We start from the raw sequence: 1,780 nt of genomic DNA on the forward strand, positions 1-1,780 counted from the left end.
TGGGAAGTTACAATTTATCTTCAAGGTACCAAGGCCGAGTGTCTTCTTAAGAAAATATTAAATTAATTTTTATATAAAGCCTTTTAAATACTTCAGTCTTTAGAGTGATTAACGTCTTACAACATATTTTTTTAATTCCCCCCACCCCCGACTTCCCGATAAATTTTAATTTTATATATATATATGTGTATATATATATGCACACATATATAAAAACACACAAACCCCTCCCCCAAAAAAAACTAAACTCAAAACAAAAAAAGACGTTTTTAACCACGTTTCCCTCCAGAATTAATGATGCTTTGGGATACTTCGGTAAGCAGGCTGAAGGAGTTAAAATGCAGTTCAAAGGAGGACGATTCCTGCTTTCCCAGAGGGGCTATGACTCCAATTTGGGAACCAGATTTTGCATGCACAGCTGCCCCTGGACGACCAGCCACGGCGAGCTCCTGGGCAGGGCTTGGCTGGTGACACGGCCATAAATCCGCACCGGCGTAAGAACCGAGCTCCCCGGCCCCGTCTGCCCGCGGAAACACCGCGCTGAGCCCGCCCTAAAGTTGCATCTTAAACCAGCAGGCGGAAAGGGACCCCGCGGGGGAAGGCGAGCATCCCGCGGCGCCTCCGCTCCCCGCGGAGGCAGGAGGCGCGGTGGGGGCCCCGCACCGATTGCCGCTGCCATCGATGGTGCGGAAACAAAGCGGAAAGTGCGTTCCTGTGCCCGGGGGCGCTCCCTGCCCCTGCCCGCCCCCAGTCGCTGCCCGCCCGCCCGGCAGCGGGGCTGGGGCCCTCCGGTGCAGGCGTGCTTTCTGCTACTGCTGCTTCTTCAAAGATTTATATGTGACATCTTAGTTTAAATTAACTTTTGAGCCCTGCGTTTCATTCATCCATCTACGCACCCACCCACCCACCAGCCGCCTGCCTATCTATCTTGCTAAGATAGGAAGAGACTTGCTTGCAGTTTTGCCACCTTGGTCTCATCTCTGGGACCTATGTATTCAGCTGACCTATATATTCATCCACTGCCTTTCTCCCAAACTGAACCTCCTTCAGGTGCGATGGGGTTGCAAAGGAGGAAAAAGAAAAAGCTTTCCAAAAGCGGAAGGGGGAAGGAGGGGAAGCGGCGGCGGGGGGGGTGGGGGGGGGGTGGAGGCGGGGGTGTCGTGCAGCACGCCTCCCATCAAGCTGTCTTGACAACAATTACTAAAGTTTTTAATTAGCCTCTTGTTATAATTCATTTTATTAATTTTCTAAATCTCAGTCCATGAATTATTAACGGCGGCCCCGTAATTGTGTTTGCCGCGGCGCACGTGATGGCGGCGGCCCCGCCGAGCCGCTCTCCCCGCCTGGGTCCCCTCCGCGCCCCGGCTGGGGAAGGGGCCCGGGCGGCGCCGGGCACCGCTATTTTATCAACTCTTAAATAACATAATTACCGATAATCACACCCTCGGCTGGCAGGTGGAAACAGGTTCCCAAGCGGATTAGAATTCTGCTGCTGATCTTTTAAAAATCAATTAGGCTTGCCTCCGCTTTGGAGTCAGCAGGTAAATATAATAAAGCTCTAAAAAAAAAAAAAAAAATATAGCGCCGGCTGAAAAGCGAGATATAAATAACTGGAGGGATTTAAAATCGTTTGGGAAATGCCAGAATAACACAGGGCACCACTGGCGGTATCAAGCTTTATGCGCTCCAGTCCGTCAGAGTTAAAATAATTATCTTTCGACAAATCTATTTCTCTTCGGAGGAACGGGGGAACACGGGGAGGCGGGGAGGGAGGCACATA

The 1,780-nt window shown here is 50.9% G+C and overlaps 1 protein-coding gene across 1 annotated transcript in view; it reads right to left on the reverse strand.

Moving 5' to 3' along the window:
- Positions 1–269: 269 nt before the first annotated feature.
- POU4F1 (POU class 4 homeobox 1) overlaps positions 270–1,780 on the reverse strand; it is a 7,923-nt gene continuing 6,412 nt past the window's right edge. The window contains exon 3 of the mRNA XM_027880906.1: positions 270–551. Coding sequence (XP_027736707.1) covers positions 270–551 — 282 coding nt within the window. The remainder of the gene's footprint in view (positions 552–1,780) is intronic.

Source organism: Empidonax traillii, unplaced genomic scaffold (genome assembly GCF_003031625.1).
Source record: "Empidonax traillii isolate 1590-97213 ecotype Southwest subspecies unplaced genomic scaffold, ASM303162v1 scaffold78:size1262613, whole genome shotgun sequence".
Classification (NCBI taxonomy): Eukaryota; Metazoa; Chordata; class Aves; order Passeriformes; family Tyrannidae; genus Empidonax; species Empidonax traillii.